Source organism: Canis aureus, chromosome 4 (assembly GCF_053574225.1).
Source record: "Canis aureus isolate CA01 chromosome 4, VMU_Caureus_v.1.0, whole genome shotgun sequence".
Classification (NCBI taxonomy): Eukaryota; Metazoa; Chordata; class Mammalia; order Carnivora; family Canidae; genus Canis; species Canis aureus.
This window is the reverse complement of record NC_135614.1, coordinates 1,688,033-1,707,840: the sequence shown is the minus strand read 5'-3', so window position 1 is coordinate 1,707,840 and position 19,808 is coordinate 1,688,033. Positions and strand designations below refer to the sequence as shown.

The 19,808-nt window shown below is 41.2% G+C and overlaps 3 protein-coding genes across 6 annotated transcripts in view; 1 reads left to right on the top strand and 2 right to left on the bottom strand.

Moving 5' to 3' along the window:
* Positions 1 to 3,364, bottom strand: part of LOC144312040 (uncharacterized) — a 100,307-nt gene extending 96,943 nt beyond the window's left edge. Inside the window, 1 exon segment of the mRNA XM_077894342.1 lies at positions 3,232 to 3,364. The gene's annotated coding sequence lies outside the window, so the exon portion shown is untranslated.
* Positions 1 to 3,432, bottom strand: part of LOC144312041 (uncharacterized) — a 42,921-nt gene extending 39,489 nt beyond the window's left edge. The window contains exon 1 of the mRNA XM_077894343.1: positions 3,232 to 3,432. The gene's annotated coding sequence lies outside the window, so the exon portion shown is untranslated. The remainder of the gene's footprint in view (positions 1 to 3,231) is intronic.
* Positions 3,084 to 19,808, top strand: part of ZNF25 (zinc finger protein 25) — a 35,019-nt gene continuing 18,294 nt past the window's right edge. The window contains exons 1-2 of one of the 4 annotated variants that reach the window (XM_077894366.1): positions 3,084 to 3,396; positions 8,956 to 9,071. In XM_077894366.1, the coding sequence (XP_077750492.1) occupies positions 9,057 to 9,071 (15 nt within the window). In that variant the 5' untranslated portion in view covers positions 3,084 to 3,396; positions 8,956 to 9,056. Of the gene's footprint in view, positions 3,397 to 7,070; positions 7,268 to 8,955; positions 9,072 to 19,808 lie in introns of those variants that run through there. The other 3 variants (XM_077894365.1, XM_077894368.1, XM_077894367.1) reach the window with 3 other exon arrangements.

The window sequence follows — 19,808 nt, the reverse complement described above, 5'->3', positions numbered from 1 at the left end:
AACCTCCTAAGTCTGTGTGTGAGGGAAGGTGGGGGCATGCCATCAACAACATATCTGTAAGTAAAATTGAAGTAGACTGCTGGCCCCAGATGCTATACAAGGGATCCACCTGTAATTAACGGGCTCTTAAAACAGGGGTTGACTAGGCCCCTGACATGTAGATCCCCATGTAACACCCCAATTTTACCTATTAAAAAGCTGAGAAGTGAGGAATGCAGATTAGTTCAAGACCTCAGAGCTGTGACTGAAGCTGCCTGAGACATCCATTCCCAATCCGTATACTCTACTGACCAACTTACTAAGTAACAGTAAATATCACACTGTGTTAGATCTAAGGGATGCCTTTTCCTATATCCCACTAGATCCTGAATTCCAAGAACTACCTGCTTTTGAGTGGGAAGATCGTGCCTCCAACCAAACACAATAGTACTGCTGGACTGTTTTACCTCAGGGTTTCAAAAACTGCCCCACCATTTTTGGGGAAATTCTGGGACAAGATTTAAGAGAATTAAATTCAGAAAAGTAGCACTATATTACAATATGTAGGTGGTATTTTGACTACTAGTCCCATCCAGGAGGTTTCTGGCCAAAATACTTTATCCATGTTCAATTTCCTGGCAGACAGGGTTTATAAAGTCTCAAAGAAAAGGCCCACTTTCTAAGGATACCATAAAATAAATACTTGGGGTTTTTAATGTTTTTTCCAAAGATTTTATCTATTTATTTTACTTTAGAGAAAGAGAAAACACACAAGCGACTGGGGGGGGGGGAGGGAATCTCAAGCAGTCTCCTTGATGAGTGTGGAGTCTCAATCCCACAACCCTGAGGTCATGACCTGAGCCAAAATCAAGAGTCCACTGCTTAACTGACTGGACCTCCCAGATGCCCCAGGATTGATTATTTCAAGAGGACAGTGAAGCCTCCCTCAAGAGAGAAACATGGTGCTATGTCAGCTAGCTCCACTGAAGACCCATACTCAGTCTTCTCATTGGGTAAAAAGAGCCTCAGGACTGATTCTGGCTAGTGTTAAGTTGGCTGTCCGAGTAGCTGCCTCTTAGTGAGGTTTCATATGTTATAAAGTCACTGCAAAGAAACAGATGTCATAGAAACCTTAGCTAAAAATACAGGAAATGTCCTCAGAAACTTTGGAATTTCCCTAAATTCTTTAGCCAAAATAGTACTAGACAACAACTAGCCCCAGACTACTTATTAGGAGGGGAAGGAGGAGTATGTACAGTAACAAACGTGCTGTACCTGGATTAATACTCAAGTTAAGTGGAAATAGACATTAAAAAAAATCTTCAACCAGGCAGCCTGGCTACATACTTTCAACCAAAAAGGAAGATCCTCTGATGAAGTCTGCAGGCTATTTGACAGCATTACCCAATATTCCACGGTTTCTCCCTTTCCTGAGGCCACTAATAATCCTACTGCTCTTAGACTACTGTTTAGACCTTGCATCATTAACTGGTACAATTTGTATACAAATGTGTGGACACCAAAAACTACAGATGGTAGTAACACAATGACAGGAGCAGCTTGGGAGTAAACCTGGTGACCCATAGGCATATCTAAAACTAGCTGAGGGAAATTCTGCTCTACTAACAATCTAGATGACCACAACCATGTCTGGCAGGAAGTAACTACAGAGATTGACCTTCGCCCTGTGTCCCCTAAGAATGGGCAGCAGAATAAAACTAGAGGAGGGATTTGTTGCCTGCTAGACCCCAAGACCTGACCTTTACTACCCACCTGCTTGAACTCACTGACCTCTGTCCCTCATTTTTCTTTAATGTCTTCTTTCCATCTTCTCTCTTAACTCGGGCAAATGGAAAACGAAATCACACCTCAAGCAACAGCAACTGCTGAGAACAAGGCCCAGACACCCAGAGCAGTTTGAGCCTAACTCCTGAATCTCACCTGCGCAGGTGTAACCATGGACAGACCTCCAGAATGACTGACAACCACTTTTACCTCAAATCTCCATTCAAAGAGCACAAGCACCATTGACATAACATTGAATGTACATATGTGCTGGCATGTCTCCTTAAGAAACCAGCTTATGGGGCGTCTGGGTGGCTCAGCGGTTGACCATCTGCCTCCAGCTCAGGTCATAATCCCTGGGTCCTGAGATCGAGTCCGCATTGGGCTCCTCGCAGGGAGCCTGCTTCTCCTTCTATGTCTCTGCCTCTCTCATGAATAAATAAATAAAACCTTTAAAAAATTATGCCTTCTCTACTACAATGACAAGGATCCCCTTTCTAAATATTCATCTCCTCTCTAAATAAAAGGAACCTGTCCACCACCTCAGGGAGTCATGGCTTTGTAAGTTATTGTTCATGATCTCCTTATTTGCTGCAATTTCTCCTTTGTACGAGGACTGCATCTGGTGCAGTCTGTATGTGTGACTCACCACGGTGCTAACTCAATTTAGTTTGGTTACAGTGGCACCTATCAGGAAAATAAAGAATCTAGGCCATTGTAGGCCCTGCAGTCCTAGGATCCACCCCTTTCGGGGGGGGGGGGGGCTGTCTCCATTCTGAAGCTCTGCAGAGAGATCATGTGTCACAAGAGTTCTCTTCAAGATGAGATTTCTGTTACTGAAAATGCAGCTCTTTAACCTCACAGGAGCCCATCGGCACCTTGGAAGTCAGTATATAATGAGGGGCGCCTGGGTGACTCAGTCGGTGAAGCGTGTGACTTCAGCTCAGATCATGATCTCAGGGTCCCGGGACAGAGCCCCTGGTTGGGCTCCCTGCTCAGCGGGGAGTCTGCTTCTCCCTCTGCCCCTCCCTCCCGCTCCGGCTCTAATCAGTACATAGTCTTTAAAAAAATTAGAGGACAATTTCATATCTGGAATCTTCACCCAGTTCCCCAAATCTGCACCTCTTGAAACTTTCTATCCCCTAGAAACTAGAGCCATTGAGGCCAAGGACGAGGGACCCCATCCAGAGCTCCTGTTACAGCTGAGAGCCAAGAAGCCTGCGCGGCCAAGGGCCACCCTCACGCACGCGCACGCGCCCCGTCCCGACCCTCACGCATGCGCACGCGCACGCGCCCCGTCCCGGGCGCAGGGGCAGGACCCCTCGCTCAGAGCCGGGAGGCCCGCGGAACTCAAGGCGCGGGCCCGCCCCCAGAAGTCCCCGCCCGCGGTCGGGTGTCGGCTGCGGAGTCCCGGGCCTCTTCCCCACCGAGCGTCGCCGACGCTTCCCACCGGGCCCACGCTCTAACCTCTGCTCCTAGGAAGATGAGCAACCAGGACCTTGAGAATTACTGGGAAATCTGGAAACGGGATTTCGGGCTTCACTAAACCTGTTGGCGCAGGAGGGGGACCGGGAAGATGTCGAAGCTGCGCGTGCTCAGCACTGTCCTCGGCCAGCGCGCAAGTTCTGCTGGGTAAGCAAACTCGACTCGGGACTACGTCTCCCGTGACCCTTCGCGCGCGCCTTATTAACTAGGTAAATAAACTTCCCTCGTTACAGTGTAGGGACGCTGTTGCTGCGGCAGGTAGGTAACTTGGAGGCCGCCCGCCTGCTACACGGCCCGAGGGTAGAACCTACCTGTGGTCCCTCAGTGCATCCTGATGAGGAAAAAAAAATCTTTGAAAGACTTTGGCGGACATTATGGGGATTTCATTACAGATTAGCTATTATAGGATATACTTAGTTTTGGAGATACATACTGAAGTATTAAGGAGTGAAATATATCTAATTTAACTAAAAATGTTTCAGCAAACAAGATAAATACGGCAAAATATGAAATTAGTATAGAAAATGGTTTATGGGTGCTCACTTTTATTTATTATTCTGAGATTGAAAATAGAAACTTCAATAAAAGAAGGAAAAAGTAAAAAGACCTGGGTGTATCTTCTAGATTCAAAACTAATAAAAGGAAGGCATTTGTCAGTTATCAGTTCTTGTGAAAAGGGAACTTATTAAAATATTTTTTTAAATGGAATCCGGTAATACAATAAGAAAATAACATCCCTACGAAGCAGAGTTTGTCTTGAAATTGAAGAAAAGTAATTTTTAAAAATTAAAGAAGCAATAAATTTTTTAAATTAAAATACATGCATACTTAAAAAAGATTTTAAATAAGCAAGTACTTCCCTCAAGTAATTCTACTTTTTGGGTGATATGCTCTTATAATTCAAAGATTTCTATTATGTATGCCCTTCGCGGTTTAGTTGAGTCAATATGAATATCCAAGAACTTATGGGTAAAGTATACTTATCCACAAAGTACAATAACAGGCAGCAGCCTTTAAATGTGATAGAAGTATATTAAATCACACAAGAGATATTCAAAATACATTTTGAATTTAAAAAACACGCCAGTAACAAAAGAGCTATCCATAAAATGTGTGTATTCATGGAGATATGACAGTGTCTGTCAGAAGGTAAGGGCCCAAATAGACATTACTTCCAGTTGGGCAATGTAAATGTATTTATTGTGTCAGTGAGTCTGTGTCTTTTCATTTTTGTGAATGGTTATTTCTGTATAATTTGTATATTTGTGTGTGTCCATCAGTTGTGGGAGTGACCATTACAAACCCTCTTGAGAATAAAGCAGGTACTGGGTGGCCGGGCGGCTCAAAGGTTTAGCGCCACCTTCAGCCCAGGGCATAATCCTGGAGACCCGGGATGAAGTCCCACGTCAGGCTCCCTGCAAGGAGCCGGCTTCTCCCTCTGCCTGTGTCTCTGCCTCTCTCTCTGTCTCTCATGAATATATAAAATCTTAAAAGAGAGAGAGAGAGAGAGAGAAAGGCAGGTACTAACCACACATAATGGTAAATAAAAATGATACATTTATTATGTAAAAACACTTGTATATCTATGCATTAATTATCCTTCATCAGTAAATAAAAACTAGGGATCCCTGGGTGGCGCAGTGGTTTGGCGCCTGCCTTTGGCCCAGGGCGCGATCCTGGAGACCCAGGGTCGAATCCCACGTCGGGCTCCCTGCATGGAGCCTGCTTCTCCCTCTGCCTGTGTATCTGCCCGTCTCTCTCTCTCTCTGTGACTATCCTAAATAAATAAAAATTAAAAAAAAAAAAAAAAAAAAAACCTAGACGCGTGGTTCCCCAACCCCAAATCTGAAATCATTTATTCAGGCAGAATTCTAAGATGGCCCTTTATTTTTTTTTAAGATTATATATTTATTCATGAGAGACAGAGAGAGAGAGAGGCAGAGACAGGCAGAGGGGGAAGCAGGCTCCATGCAGGGAGCCCCATGTGGGACTCAGTCACAGGACCCAATATCACACCTGAGCCAAAAGCAGACGCTCAACTGCTGAGCCACCCAGGTGTCCTGACCTTTTAGTTTTATTTATTTATTTACTCTTGTTTAAAGATTCTATTTATTTATTCATGAAAGAAAGAGGCAGAGGGAGAAGCAGGCTCCCCGCAGGAAGCCAGATGTGGTCCCGGAGGAGGATCATGCCTGGAGCCAAAGGGAGACACTTAACCACTGAGCCACCCAACGGTCCCCCGACCCTTTATTTTTATTCTCTCTCCAAAACTGCCCAACCAGAAAACTGGTGTGTATGAAGAGGACTTGGGCTGTCTCCATTTTGACCTCAGACTTTCCAGTTGGTTTCTTCTTTCTAGCTTGTCCCTTGGCTCAGGTGGAAGACCAAGAGGGCAAGGACTCCCACTCCAACTACGCTACCCTCTTACAGAATGAGGAATGCTTTCTGCCCTGGGGGCCGCACCTCTGTTTGACTCCCAAGGCCATGATGCATTGGACTTTCACTGCCTACCTGCAGTACCCACTGTGTTTACCTCTCCCCCCCCCCCAATTTTGTTATATAAACCTGGAAAAACTTTAGCACTTTGGAAGAGAGCTTTGAGCTGCCAGTCCATTGTCTTCCCCGTCTTCACTGGCATACATTCCTTTCCTGTATCAGTATGACTTCTCTCTCCGCCCTTGGACCCTGTCAGCGGTGAGTGGTGGGACCAGGTGCTTCTGCACCTCCGAACGCCAGGAACCTGCGTATGGATACACAGTAGACGTATACACAAATATATGTATATGTATTTTTAGCTGTGCGGATTTTGTGCTTTAAAATCAATCTTACAAAAATTTTAATATTTTAGTCATTACTCTGAATGGAAACTCATTTATGTTGTTGGCACAAGAAAGAGTAAATTACTGTCATAAAGTCACTACTGACCGGGAAATCACTACGTATTCAGTATAGATTCCCTAGTGAAAAGAGTTAAAGTATTTTATACCATTAGCATAAATTGAGTAAAAACCTCAGACTGTGTACTCTTCCTTTGGGCAGTGGTACGTGTGGCGCTGTCTTCTGCTGGTCTAGACATATTTTCTCTTTATTACAAGTATCATGTCTCATTTGGATAATTTTGAAAGCTTGAATTCAGATGTTACAGGACATTATTCTCTGAATGTACTATTGTGCCTGGCTACAAGTACTTTATCAAGCGGTCGTTTTGTTGTCAAGCCCCAGATGGCGGGTGCCGGGTCGCACCAGCAGCACCTCCAGAAAGTCCCAGCAGCGCTGCGGCGGCTGAAGGCGGCGCGTCACACGCCGTCCGGGCGGAGGCGCTGCGGGGCCTCCTGGGAAGCCGGGCGGGGGCGGGGGCGGGGGCGGGGGCTCTTGCGCACGCGCAATTCCATCTCCTTCGGCTAGTCGCCATCTCCCGCGTCACGCCTTGGGGCGGGAGAGGACTCTGGAGCCTCAGGGCTGCGCGGGGCGGCCGAGGGCGGGGCCCGGGGTCTGCGCGGGCCGGTGGCGGCGGCCGAGCCCACGCAGGTGTGTCGGAGCCCTCTCTGCGGGTGCGAGGCCGGGCGCGGGGAGATGGCTGTTGGCGGCCGCGCCGAGCCGGAGACCTTGGAAGCCGCCGCCCCCGTCTGAGCGCCGGGCTGGCCACGGAGGGCCGGAGCGCGGAGCCCGGCGGCCCGAGGCGGCCCGAGGCGTCCCGGGGGACTTGGCGGGGCGCGGGGGCGGGTCACGCTCTGGAGCGCGGAGCCCGGCGGCCCGAGGCGGCCCGAGGCGGCCCGAGGCGGCCGGGGGACTTGGCGGGGCGGCCCGGGCGCGGGCTGAGCGGGGACGGGCGGGGCCGGGCCTGTGACGTGGACCCCGGGCCCGCCACGTCGGCGCTGGCGCTGGCGCTGTCCGCCCGGGACCGGCGGTCGCCTCGGCAGGGCCCGCACTCTCTGCAGGATGACCCCGGTCACCACAGGGGTGGCTCGCTGTAGGGGATAGGGCCGTGGACGTGAAGCAGGAGGAGGACTCAGTAAAGGTGAGCTGCTTTTGTTCTTACAAAGTTTGCTGTCCTTTTCGTTATTGGCTTGTTTGATCATCATCATCATCATCCTTGAATCGGTTTCAATCGCCTCCATCCTAATAAATAGGAATCCTAAGGGTTCAGAGATAAATCGGTGCACTCAGCATTAGCGGAGGAGGATGGGTCAGCACTCACCCATCTCACTCTGGTTCGTGTTGTTTTCACGCTAAAACCAGTGTCGGTATATTTGGTACAGAAATTGTCCCTGATTAAAACTGTGGCGTGCAGTGCACCTAACCCTACCACCAAGTATTTATTCCCAAACTTCTAGAGGCTTCCGCGGAACTCCTGTATCAAAAGGTGAATTAAGGCCCTTCCTGCATTCTCCAACACATTTCTATTCTCAGCGGGTTTCAGGTAAACTGAAACCGCAAGTTGAGCCCTGAATTTTAAGGCTTATTGGAGAAGCTGGGAATCCTCTCCAGCCCCAAGGCTAGTTTTTAGACAAAAACTGGAATTTCACCCGCGCTCCAGGCTAAGAAAGTGATAGACTGCCTCTGGCTGCTGAGTCTGGGTTACCAGGCATTTTGTAAGCATCATGCCCGCTGGAAGAGGGTTCTGTTATCCCAGCATTATGGCATCTAGTTACCTTGTGCCACCCAAAGTGTCTGTTCTGGGATTTATGGTGTCATATTATTATTTTAAGAAGTTTAGATCTGTGCAGCTGTCAGAAGATCAGCAGATGGCCATGTCAGAGTTCTTCAAGGCCTAATTAACTTTTACCCTAAGGGCTCGGCCCAAGGGTGGAGCCAACAATGAATTCCAGGGTATCATCTAGATGTGTGGCACTGAGTGAACTGACAGAATCAAAATAGTACTGGAAAGCTTGTTCAAAATTATGTCATTCATTCTTCCTCACATCCAATATAGTAGCATTGAAACCAAGTCACTAGGTTTGCTAATAGCAGACACTAGCATAGAACAGAAGTCTCGGGGATCCCTGGGTGGCGCAGCGGTTTCGCGCCTGCCCTTCGCCCGGGGCGCGATCCTGGAGACCGGGGATCGGGTCCCGCGTCGGGCTCCCGGTGCGTGGAGCCTGCTTCTCCCTCTGCCTCTCTCTGTCTCTCTCTCGCTTTCTCTCTCTGTCATGAATAAATAAAAATCTTTAAAAAAAAAAAAAAAAAAAAAAGAACTCTCCATGTCGTCCACTGTACCATGTTTAAGTCACAACAATTTTCTTAGAGAAGTGATTTTGGAGAAACTGCAATTTAGGGAGACAAAACACACTTTTGAGGGCTTTGAAGACTTTCTAACTTTGTGGAGTTTATAATATTAACAGGAAAAATCGTTATGTAACTTAAACACTTTCCTGTATTTCTTTTCAATGTTATTTGAAATACCAGGTTAGGGGTCCGTAATTTGGATATATTATTATACACTTTGCCCAGCCTATTATTGGATGTTTAAGTTTTTTATTCTTTTGTGTTATTAAGTGGACACAATTTTCAAAACAGCTAGCAAGAAAATGTTTAGATTCACTCAAAATTTTCCCAGATCCATCAAGATTATACCAGAGTCACCAGTGTACAGGCAGGTACTCCTTTATCATGGTCCTTCCTATTCCTTCTCATGGCTCAAAGGGATGTTTTCCTAAGGGTTTTAAGGGTTTATGTTTTACTAAAATGTATGGAAATTTCTTTCAGGTGATTCTGGAGCTGCAAGATAAGGTCTCTTAAGACTTCTATCTTCCAACTTTCACTGTTTTGTCTTCATAGTTTCTATCCTTTACAAAGAACTGCAGAAAATGAACAAGTATCAGGTGCGTCATTTATTTAGCTCTTACTGTGTGTATATGTGTGTGTTTCTTTTCAGTGAGTTTTATGAAAGACAACCCATACATTGAGCTAAAAAGTGCAAACAGTTAAAAATCACCTTCAGGGAAAATGCTCTTTGAATATCACAGCAGTTCCAAAGCATATAGTCTGCAGACTTCTGGGATACTCAAGGCCTTTTTCCAGGGCCTGTGAGGTCAGAACTTAATACTAAGATGCAAAATGCCTTTTACACTAATGGTGTAAAAGCAGTGTTGACTAGGTTGCTGCCTGTTGGCATGAATTATGACAATGATAGCAATGACTGTATTTCTCTGCAGTGAACTCACAATAAAAAACTGCCACCATTACTTAAGGATGACCTTGATGAAACAGTAAAAATTACTAATTTTATTAAATCTTGACCTTGAATACATGTTTTGTTATTCAGTATGACAAAATGGGAAGTTCACATAGAGTACTTTCACTACATGCTGTGTAATGATGGTTGATTGTCTAGAGGAAAAGTAGTTGTGCAATTAATCTGTGGGCTCACGAAGCCACCTTTTATATGGAATACTATTGTTACTTGAAAGAGTAACTGGCAGGCAAATTATGGTTATTTGGATTGGTATTTACCAAACATTTTCTGAAAAATGGCTTAAGTGAGCCTGTCACTTCAAGGAAAATAACTTTCAGTATTTTTTGCCAATGTTAAAAGTTGAGCTTTCATGTGAAAATACAGATTTTTAGAAAACTTGTATTCTCCACTGTGAAGCTGACTTAAAGACTTTTCGGAGAAGATTGGCGAGGATACTAACAAATGTGATAATATGTTTTATGTGTGTCTGCATTTGAGTAATATTTCTGATGCATGTGCTCACAGGCAAATAAGCAGTTTAGGAGGACAGTGTGACACAGATATGAGGAACAGAATAAGGTGGTTAGGGAATGCCAGTCTAAAAGGTAGTATTTGAAGAGAGTCCTGGTTAAATGAGAGTCCTGGTTAAATTCCAAGTAGAATTCTGGGGGAAGAGCATTCCAGGAAGAACAGCAAATACAAACACTCTGAGGCATGTTCCAGAAACAGCATTCAGGACATTGAAGCGACAAAGCAACCTAGGGGAGAATGATCTAAGAAGGAAGATCAAAGAGGCAGAAGGGACTGTAATATGTAGGACCTTGTAGTCTGAAGGAAATAACTAAATTTCAATTTTATTTATTTAAAAATCATACAGTGTATTTGGCAATCAGTTTCTCAGTCCTTTCATAAACACTTGACGTAATCAGTCCTATGTAATTCTAATTCTCACAGCCCAGCTTTTGAAATGGTTTACTACCAGATCATAAATTTTTAGTGTGGACATATCTGTTATTAACTAAAAATCATAGTCTTTGGGCATGAGGGTGGGGAAAAAGACACTCGAAAGAGGGAGAAATAATGTAGGCGGAAGCTCAAAATACATAGCCCATTCAACAGTTTGCTTTAGTCTTGAGCGTCTCTTTAAAGTGACGTTTGCTTTAGTCTTGAATGTATCTCTTCTAAGTGACATTCTCCTTATCCAGAATTCATTCAGGGGTGCCATGATTTTCCCATATTAGGCTCTGTAACTAATTTCTGACTGGCCAGTCTGGACAACACAAATGACTAGTGAGCCTTTTTGTTTTGTGAAGTAATTTTGAGAGCAGTCGGAGATCCCTGGGTGGCTCAGCGGTTTGGCGCCTGCCTCTGGCCCAGAGTGTGATCCTGGAGTCCCGGGATCGAGTCCCACGTCGGGCTCCCAGCATGGAGCCTGCTTCTCCCTCTGCCCGTGTCTCTGCCTCTCTCTTTCTCTACGTCTATCATAAATAAATAAATCTTTTAAAAAAATTTGAGAGCAGTCATCACTAACAACTCTTGAAAAAGTTTATTTTATGCAGATACCATAAGTTTTTGTTTGTTCATAGCCATTTTGGCCAAATTAGATGTTCTTTATTTCTTCTTGCATCTCTCAAGTTGTAATGGCATAAATTTCTTCTGTTTGAAAACATCCTTTATGTTGTTTTTATTCTGCTTACTTGCTTGTTTTAGTGAGGGCCTACTGGTGGAAAGTTCTAAGTTTGGTTTATCTGAAATATAAATAACTTTTTCACTGTGTATAGCACTCCTTGTTGACAGTTCTTATATTTTGAAACATTGAAAAGCATTCATTATCTTCTACTGATAGTACTGATGATTGACCTTTTGTTAGACCTCTAAAGTAAATTTATGTTTTGGGCTGGTTACTTTTAAGATACCTTATCTCTACTGTTTTGGATGTGTGGATTTTTCTTGATCCTGATGAGATGTTTGTTGTACTTCCTTTGGGTTGAGTATTTTGAGTATTACAGTGGATCTCCTTTATTGACTTTTAAGCTCTACTTTTTCTAATTTCATTTATTATTTAGTCTGAAGATTACATTTTTCACCATTATCTGTGTCTTCAAATATTTATCCACGAACGACATAATTAAATTCAGCAGCATAATTCTGTTTAAACCCTCCCACCAGTGTGGTCCTTGTTTTTATATCTCACTTCTCCATATATTTTTAACTCCAAATACTTGTTATTTTTTTCTTTAATCAGTATTAATTTTTTTTAAAAGTAACTTAACGTATATGTCTGTGGATGTGTGCATGCGTGCATAAAATAGTGTTTTATGTTTGTACAAGTATCTGTGCTTTGGGTGCTCTGTATTCTGTCCTACAGGTTTAGGATTCTCTCTGATATCTTTTCCCTTCAGCCTAAGCAACTTATTTTATCATTTCATGTAGCACAGGAGTTATGGTGACGAATTCACTTTGCTTATCTTTCTGAAAATGTCTTTATTTCATCTTGGTTTGCGAAAGATATTGTTGTCAAATATAAAACTATACTTCAAGTTTTGTTTCTGCATTTATAGGATGCCTTTGTCTTCTGCTGTTTCTGATATCATTCCTCATCTTGTTACTCAACAGAAAATAACGTGTCTTTTTTCCTCCACCAGTGCTTAAGATTTTCCTCTTATCTTAGTTTTCAAGAGTTAGATTTTGATGTGCATAATTATCATTTGTTTTGGATTTATCCCTCGAGGTCAATAAAGGTTTATGGATTGTTGCCTTTCATCATTTCAGAAAGTTCTCAACCACTTACTCTTCAAGTATTTTCTTTGTCCCATTCTCTTTTTTCCTAATATTACAGTTACACACAAATGTTAGAGACAATATAAATAACACGCAAATGTCTCAGATGCTCTACTTAGTTTGGGGTTTTTTGAGTCAGTTTGAATATTTCTGTTGAACTGATTTTTCAAGTTCATGGTTTCCTTCTTTTTTTCAATTCACTTTCATTCATAAGCCCATAAAATCCACTTCTAATACGGTATCTTTTAATTCTGAAAGTTCCTGTTCTGTTCTTTTTCTGCTATGGTTCTCCATTCTTTCATTTATATTGTCTGTTTTGTTACCTGGTCATTTAATTTTCATTATAATTACTTTAAAATCCTTATCTGCTAATCCCAACATCTAGGTTATCTGCTTCAAAAGCCTTCTTTCTTTGGTATGTATGAACACTTTCTACTTTTTTTGCATGTCTCATAATTCTTTATGTGCTAGACACCTTATAAAAGTAGAGATCAAAGTTCCAGCTCCAGAAAAACGGCATATCCCTTCTTCTGTCTGGTTCCCAAGTCAATCTAATAGGTAGTTGAACTGACCATGGACTTTAGTTAGATTCAGTTCACTAATGATTTCAAATGGTTTAAGGGCAGGATCAAGGCTTTCCCTTCAACTGAGCTTGGGATCAGAGCACCACTGAGGCTCCACTGATGTGCTCTATAGTCTAGCCACCAGCCTCCCTTTGGGTGACTGAGAAGTTCCTACCCTGCAGAGCTTTCACCATCTGAGACATCTCTTCCTGCCATGGTGCTCTGCTACCAACCTTTGGAGGGTTGTTGCTGTATACTCAGTAGAGGCCTATGGGGAAGACTGGTGGCTGTTTATATTTCAGACCATTCATATTGATTATGGAGCTTCCTATTTGGTTCCAGAAACTGCTTCCCCAACTTAAAATAAACTGATCACTTTGAAACATTTGGCGGCAAGTGAAAAAAAAAGAAAAAAAAAAAAGAGTTCTGCTGATACTAGGATTCCATAATTTAGGGACCTTTTGAATGTGAAACCCCCAGTCACCTGCTGTATCAAACAGCAGATTGGTGTTCACTTCTGTTGTAACTGGAGTCTGCAGGGATTCTAATAAACCACAGAAATCCATAAGCAAACATTAACATTTTGTTGAGTTGGACTACTTCCCTCTCTCCTTTACTTACCCCTAAAAATGAGTCATTGTGGTTTTCTTTTCTTTTCTGGAGTATTCATCTCTTCTGAGTTTTTTTCCTTTGTTCATCTTTGGATTCTCAGTTCTCTGATAGGTTTTAGAAAACTTGTAATTTTCTAAGTTAGGGGATTGTTCTTATTGTTAGTGTGAGACCCGCTTCTCTTTTGTCTTACTATATTACATTCAGAACCAGCTTTTTATCCTATGGTCAGGATGCTAGCTCTCAGCTACTTTCTGCTCTATGAAATTTGAAAATGTCCCGAAAATTCAAATTAAAGGTATAGAAAAAAACTCTTATTTTTTTCTAGGATCTTGATCCCTCCAATTTTGGTGCATATATTTGATGCTTTCATACAGCCACTTTTAGCATGTTTTCTGAGTTGTGGTTTTTTACGTTTATTTTTTAATAGTGGAAAATCTACATAAAATTTACCATTTTAACCAATTTCAGCTATACAGTTCAGTGGCATTAAGTACATTTCACATTATGGTACAGTCATCACCACCATCCATCTTTAGAACTGCTTTCATTTTGCAAAACTAAAAAAAATTATTTTACAGATGTTATTTGCTTATTTGACAGAGAGAGACAGCAAGTAGTAGGGAGTAGGGAGAAGGGCAGAGGGAGGAGAAGCAGGCTCCCCACTGAGCAAGGAGCCGGATGTGGGGCTCAATTCCAGGATTCCAGGACCATGCCCTCATCTGAAGGCAGACACATAATCAACTGAGCCACTCAGGTGCCCCAGAAAAACTGAAATGGTAACCATTAAACAATAACTCCTTATTCTCCCTTCCACTGGGAACCACCAGTCTACTTTCCCTCTATAAACTTGACTATCCTAGGTCTCTTGTATAAGTAGAATCACACAGTATTTGGCCCTTTAACTGGCATATTTCACTCAGTATAATGTCTTTAAGACCGGTCATGTAGCATGTGACAGGATTTCTTTCCTGTTAAAAGCTAAATGATATTCCATTATTTCTATCTACCACATTTTGTTTATGCATTTGTCTTTTTTTGCTATTGACATTCTTTTTTTTTTTTTTTTTTTTTTAAGATTTTAGTTTTTTTTTAATTTATTCATGAGAGACAGAGAGAGAGAGGCAGTAACACAGGCAGAGGGAGAAGCAGGCTCCATGTAGGGAGCCCAATGTGGGACTCGATCCTGGGGCTCCAGGATCACACCCTGAGCCAAAGGCAGATGCACAACCGCTGAGCCACCCAGGCATCCCTGCTATTGACATTCTTTATTAAAAATCAAGATTTTACACTTTTTAATGAGTTCCATCTTTCCTTTTGCATCCAGTTAACTTCTGTTTATGCTCATACTTACCTTCTGTGATGCAGCCTCTTCTCTCCTTTTAGTTGTGGAGTTTGTTCGGCTAGTCTTGGGGTTGTTTTCTTGGTTTATTTACACTGATGGGAGTTTTATCTAGTTGTACCAAGGGAGGAGGCGAGCCTAAGGGTCCTCCTATTCCACCAATATATTCCCAGCCTCCTCTTTTTGCATTCATCTGGTGATAGACACTTGGGTTTTTTGCACCTTGTGGCTATTATTAATGTTTCTATGCATATTGGTGTACACATATCTGTTGGAGTCCCTGCTTTGAGTTCTTATAGATGTGCAACTTGAGTGGAATTGCTGAATCATATGCTAATTCTGTGTTTATGTTTTTGAGAACTGGCTTTCTGTATTCTCTGTAGAGGTTACACTATTTTATATCCTCACCAGCAATGTATAAGATTTCCAGTACCTCTCAATCCTTGCCAATATTTGGTATTTTACTGGGCTTTTATGTTGTTGTTATGTTGAAAGTAGTCATCCTAATAGGTATGAAGTCATTTTTGTTTTGTGCTGTTTTATTGTCTTTATTCTTTAAATTCCAGCAAAATTCACTTTTTGGGTATACACTTCAGTGAGTTTTGACACATGCATAAAAGCATATAATCATAACCACAGTGATGCTATATATGCCCCAAAATTCTCTTGGAACCCCCAAAACTAATCCTGGCCATCACCAATTTATTCTTTAACCCTATAATTTTGCCTTTTCCTGAATATCATATAAATTAAATAATATGTAGTTTTCTGAGAATACCAACTTTCTTTTAGCATAATGCATTTGAGATTTAATCATGTTGAATGTATTCACAGTTCATTCTTTTTATTGCTAAATAGTATTGAGCTGTATCTGTGTACCCACTTGGTTAACCCATTCACCACTTGAAAAACATTTGGGTTTCGGTTTTGTGGCAATTATAAAAGGAGCTGTTATAAATAGTTGCATTTAGATTTCTGTGTGTACATGGATTTTCATTTATCTTGGGTAAGTACCTATGCATGTGTTTGCCTGGGTCATATTAAGTATTCTGATTAACTTTATAAGAAACTGCCAAACTGTTTACCAAAACAACAGTACTATTTTGTATTCCTACCACAATGTACAGATGTCTACTTGTTTCACATTCTTGTCACCATTTTGTATTGTCAGGTTTTTTTTTCAAGTTGTGCTGATAGGTATGTAGTGGTATCTCATTATGGTTTTAATTCGCATTTTTCCTAAAGACTAATACATTGAAAATGTTTTAGTGTGCTTATTTGCTACCCACATATATCTCCTTTTGGAGTGTCTATTCAAATTTTTTGTCTATTTTTAAATTAGACTGTTTTATTATTGATTTTGAGAGTTATTATATGAACTGGATATAAATAATCTCTTAGATTTGTTGTTTTCAAATATTTTCTTCCTATCTGTGCCTACACTTTTCACTCAACAGTGTCTTTCACAGAGCAAATTTTTCTGACCTCTAGATTTTTTTCTTTCTAAATTCTTTTAGTGTTGTATTTGATGAGTCTTTGCTTAACTAAAGGTCACAGAGACTTTTTCCTATCTTCAAAGAATATTATAGTTTTACATTGTACATTTAGGTTTATTATTCATTTTGAGTTGATTTTTATACAAAGTTTAAGTTCTTGGCTAAGGTTCATTCTTTGTATATGGATACTCATTTTTTTCCAGCTCCATTATTGAAAAACAAATGTATCTAACTTACCTTAATATATATTTCCTTGCTATGTATACAAATAGATATAGAAATGATTACAGACATGTATACATGAGTTAATATACATACATATTTACTAACTCTGCTGAGAATACCTATAGTCAGTGACACCCTAGAAGCAATGAACATACCCAGCACACAGATCTTAGTTCTAAACACTATTTGCCAATAAAAAGGAACCAGAGGGGCACCTGGATGGCTCAGTCTATTAAGCAGCTGACTCTTGATTTCAGCTCAGGTCATGATCTAAGGGTCCTGGGATCAAGTTCTGCATTGGGTTCCACACTCAGTATCCTGCTCCATGTTTAGTGGGGGAATCTGCTTGAGGATTCTCTCTCTGTGTGTGTCTCTCTCTGTCCCCCTTCCTCTGCACCCACCCCTGATTGCACACACACTCTAAAATAAATCTTTAAAAAAAAACTATGGGACCTGAATAACATGGAGAAATTACTGATTTTAGGGCGAGGGTAGAAAAATATAAAATAAGCCCAGATAGTTTTGTAGTATCAAAAAGTATGTGCTCAGAAACCGAATGATGGGGACATGTCAAATGAACATAGAAGCCAACATGAAACATCTTCTCATGGGCAAACTGGAAAAATTTAAGCAACAAAATAAATAACTCACTATTTGATTCTAACGCAAAGCATTAAATATTTGAGGCCATAATGATATAAATAAATGAAAAAATAAACGGGCAGAAAAGAGAACTCCTCTACATGAAGAATTAGAAATAATATACGTAGATATTGCCAACTCCTATAGGTAGTGCTTATTCTATCCCTCTTTGAGTATGGGCTGGAGTAATGAATTGCTTTTAAAGAATACTGTATGAAAAAAGAAATAATTCAGTATGAAAAACAGTTACTCTACAGTGGAGAAAACTGGCAAAAACTCCCTTAACAAACTGATCCAGGTTAATATCATCAATGGTATCAGGTACCCCCACGGACATTATTATGAGAAAGACTCTGTTATTCTGCCTCCAAAATTTATAATCTCAGTTTAACCAAGATAAACCCAAAAAAAATTCCTTGTGCAATTCGACATTTATTCTCTATATGCCTAATATCTTCTTTAATTCAGCCAAGATTGTCAAATTTTTTGTATTTTTTTCGAGTGTCTCATTTTGATGTACTCATTTCCTTTTTTTATTTTTTAAAGTTTTGTAGCCGTTACACTGAAGATTACTATTAATATCCCTAATTTATAACAATTTAGTTTGAAGTGATACCAACTTAACTTTAGTTGCATAGAAAAACTGAAATGTAGCTCTGTTTTTCCCCCTTCATATTGTTGTTGTAACATATATTTGTATGTTGTATGCCTCTTAATATATATTTATACTTCTGTATTCATTTGACTTTTTTCATTTTTTTAAATTTTTTAATTATAAATTTATTTTTTATTGGTGTTCAATTTGCCAACATAAAAAATAACACTCAGTGCTCATCCTGTCAAGTGCCCCCCGCAGTGCCTGTCACCCATTCACCCCCACCACTGCCCTCCTCCCCTTCCACCACCCCTAGTTCGTTTCCCAGAGTTAGGAGTCTTCATATTCTGTCTCCCTTTCTGATATTTCCCACACATTTCTTCTCCTTTCCCTTACATTCCCTTTCACTATTATTTATATTCCCTAAGTGAATGAGAACATATAATGTTTGTCCTGCAATTGACTTACTTCACTCAGCATAATACCCTCCAGAACCATCCACGTTGAAGCAAATGGTGGGTATTTGTCATTTCTAATAGCTGAGTAATATTCCATTGTATACATAAAACACATCTTCTTTATCCATTCATCTTTCAATGGACACCAAGGCTCCTTCCACAGTTGGCTATTGTGGACATTGCTGCTAGAAACATCGGGGTGCAGGTGTCCCGGCGTTTCATTGCATCTGTATCTTTGGGGTAAATCCCCAACAGTGCAATTGCTGGGTCGTAGGGCAGATCTATTTTTAACTCTTTGAGGAACCTCCACACAGTATTCCAGAGTGGCTGCACCAGTTCACATTCCCACCAACAGCGTAAGAGGGTTCCCTTTTCTCCGCATCCTCTCCAACATTTGTGGTTTCCTGCCTTGTTACTTTTCCCCATTCTCACTGGTGTGAGGTGGTATCTCATTGTGGTTTTGATTTGTATTTCCCTGATGGCAAGTGATGCAGAGCATTTTCTCATGTGCATGTTGGCCATGTCTATGTCTTCCTCTGTGAGATTTCTCTTCATGTCTTTTGCCCATTTCATGATTGGATTGTTTGTTTCTTTGGTGTACAGTTTAATAAGTTCCTTATAGATCTTGGAAACTAGCCCTTTATCTGATACGTCATTTGCAAATATCTTCTCCCATTCTGTAGGTTGTCTTTGAGTTTTGTTGACTGTATCCTTTGCTGTGCAAAAGCTTCGTATCTTGATGAAGTCCCAATAATTCATTTTTGCTTTTGTTTCTTTTGCCTTCGTGGATGTATCTTGCAAGACGTTACTGTGGCTGAGTTCAAAAAGGGTGTGGCCTGTGTTCTCCTCTAGGATTTTGATGGACTCTTGTCTCACATTTAGGTCTTTCATCCATTTTGAGTTTATCTTTGTGTATGGTGCAAGAGAGTGGTCTAGTTTCATTCTTCTGCATGTGGATGTCCAATTTTCCCAGCACCATTTATTGAAGAGACTGTCTTTCTTCCAGTGGATAGTCTTTCCTCCTTTATCGAATATTAGTTGACCATAAAGTTCAGGGTCCACTTCTGGATTCTCTATTCTGTTCCATTGATCTATGTGTCTGTGTTTGTGCCAGTACCACACTGTCTTAATGACCACAGCTTTGTAGTACAATTTGAAATCTGGCATTGTGATGCCCCGAGATCTGGTTTTCTTTTTTTAAAATTCCCCTGGCTATTCAGGGTCTTTTCTGATGCCACACAAATCTTAAAATAATTTGTTCTAACTCTCTGAAGAAAGTCCATGGTATTTTGATAGGGGTTGCATTGAACATGTAAATTGCCCTGGGTAGCATTGACATTTTCACAATATTAATTCTGCCAATCCATGAGCATGGAATATTTTTCCATCTCTTTGTGTCTTCCTCAATTTCTTTCAAGAAGTCTTCTATAGTTTTTAGGGTATAGATCCTTTACCTCTTTGGTTAGGTTTATTCCTAGGTATCTTATGCTTTTGGGTGCAATTGTAAATAGGATTGACTCCTTAATTTCTCTTTCTTCAGTCTCATTGTTAGTGTATAGAAAAGCCACTGATGTCTGGGCATTGATTTTGTTCCTGCCATGCTACCAAATTCCTGTATGAGTTCTAGCAATCTTGGGGTGGAGGCTTTTGGGTTTTCTAGGTAGAGTATCATG